Here is a 2,321-nt window from a genome sequence, read left to right on the forward strand (position 1 = left end):
ACAAGTGGCAACAAAGATGGGATAGTAGTAGCTATTGGCACTCTGGTTCTCCTGGAATAGGAATGATAAATTGGCAAGCTTGGCTACCAATTAACTAGCTGAAAGAAAGAAAAAAGAAAGAAAAGAATGAACCATATTTTCTGGAATGGGGCAGAGAATAGGATAGTGACCATTCTGAACACAGCAGAAACTGCTGTTTTACTTGGGTCCAGGACCAAGCAAGAGATTCTCCTAGAATCCAGGTTAAGCCTCCTTCCTCTCCCAAGCCAACAAGGTGAAATCCCTCAGCACTACTGTGTGTTAAGGGCCAGGGTGGGAGGAGTAGGAGGCAGTAAGGGAGCAAAGCCCTACATTGTTTAAAAAAAACACACACAATTAATATTATACAATATGTTTATTATAGAAACTTTAGGAAACACAAATTAACAAAAATAAGAGGAAAGAAACAACCTGTAATTCCAATCCTCAGAGATAACAATATTTTGTACATCCCCTCTGAACTTATTTTTATGCATAGGAGCCTTCACACACATCAATTCTTTATTAAGGAATGCATTACCTCATATGTTACGTGTATATTCCAATTTGACATATTGCATATGTTTGAATACAGTCATATATATATATATATATTTCTTTTTTTTTTTTCAGTTTTTGGCCAGGGCTGGGTTTGAACCCGCCACCTCTGGCATATGGGGCCGGCATCTCACTTCTTTGAGCCATAGGAGCTGCCCCAGTGTCTTATATTTTTAAATATAAGGTCATGAAAGTTACCATTTGCTGAGGGCTTACATGTGTCAGGCACTGTAATGAGTACCCTGTATGCATTATCTCACTTAAATCTCACAACAAAGTAAGTGCTATTATTAATCATTTTAAAGATGAATCATTTTTCAAAGTAAAGTGCTATTATTAATTTTTTAAAGATAAGGAAAACTGGGTGGCGCCTGTAGCTCAGTAGGTAGGGCACTAGCCACATACACCAAGGCTGGCAGGTTGGAACCCAGCCCAGGCCAGCTAAAACAACAATGACAACTGTGACAAAAAAGAATAGCTGGGTGTTGTGGCAGGCGCCTGTAGACCCAGCTACTCTGGAGGCTGAGGCAAGAGAATCACTTAAGCCCAAGAGTTTGAGATTGCTGTGAGCTGTGATGCCAGGGCAGTCTACTGAGGGTGACATAGTGACACTCTGTCTCAAAAAGAAAAAAAAAAAAGATAAGGAAACTGAGGCTAAAAGAGTTAAGAAAGCTCCCCTAAGTCGCGCAGCTAGTTAATAGTAGAATCTGAGTTACCAATCAAGTCTGATGAACCTCAAAGCATACACTCCTTAGTAAAGCATTTTCCACACCATTGAAATTGTCATTCCCTTGGTAGGAATACACAAAACTTATTTAACAAGACCCCTCTTGTTAAACATGGTTGCCATCATCAACCACGCTGATCTGAATATCCAAGGACATACGTATTTGTGCACTTTTCCAATTATTTCTCAGAATGATCACTGAAATTCTTGAGTGAAATGAAATTCTTGAGTGGAAAGGTATTATTCTAGTGTTAATCCATTGCTTTCCGTGTCCATCCGTGTCCTGACAGTGAACATAAGTACATTGAAGACTTACTTCAACTGCAGTGGCTACAAGGGCTACTACCTGTCCTACAGCCCCCAGCGCGGCCTCACCTGCGTGTCGCCGTGCAGTGAGGGCTTCTGTGATCACGGAGGCCAGTGCCAGCACCTGCCGGATGGGCCCCGCTGCAGGTGCTTAGGGCCGGGCGCGGGACGTGGGAGGCAGCGCTAGCTGGACCAGGCTCTGCTAGCGGTCCGGGAACGCCATGCTGTGTGAAAGTGAGGGTGGCTCCCCTTGTAATTAGCGAGATCAGGGGCCAGGCAATGAAAAGGAACTGTGTGAGTGCCTACTTTGTGGAGAATAAAACGAACCACAAGGTGGGTGTTAAGACCGTGTTGAAGGTGAGAAAACTGCAGCTTAGTGATGACAAGGAACTTGTCCAAGGTACCAGCAAGTTAAGTTGCAGCGTTTGGTTTCCCAAAGCCAAACTCTTTCCCCCAATTTTGCTTCTGCTGTCTCCTGTGGGCGAGGAGGGCCAGCCCTGCCCCTATGTTAAGAGCACTCAGTCGGGGAGGCGAGGCGCCTTATGGCCTCTGGGCCCCTTCAGGCTGAGGGGTTCGGGAGTGCAGCCCGTTGGCGCTGTCCTCTGCCAGCCTTCGCCCGGCTGCAGCTCCGGATCCGGTCAATCCAGGGGGCGGGACCATCTCTCTGGGGGCGGGGCCGGGTGGGATTTGCGACTGCGCATGCCCATCCGTG

At 45.9% G+C, this 2,321-nt stretch overlaps 1 protein-coding gene across 1 annotated transcript in view; it reads left to right on the forward strand.

The window, feature by feature from the left end:
• Positions 1–2,321, forward strand: part of MUC4 (mucin 4, cell surface associated) — an 81,818-nt gene that overhangs the window by 78,825 nt on the left and 672 nt on the right. The window contains exon 26 of the mRNA XM_023509009.1: positions 1,594–1,756. Within this exon, the coding sequence (XP_023364777.1) occupies positions 1,594–1,756 (163 nt within the window). The remainder of the gene's footprint in view (positions 1–1,593; positions 1,757–2,321) is intronic.

Source organism: Otolemur garnettii, unplaced genomic scaffold (assembly GCF_000181295.1).
Source record: "Otolemur garnettii isolate 467f Iridium unplaced genomic scaffold, OtoGar3 scaffold00310, whole genome shotgun sequence".
Classification (NCBI taxonomy): Eukaryota; Metazoa; Chordata; class Mammalia; order Primates; family Galagidae; genus Otolemur; species Otolemur garnettii.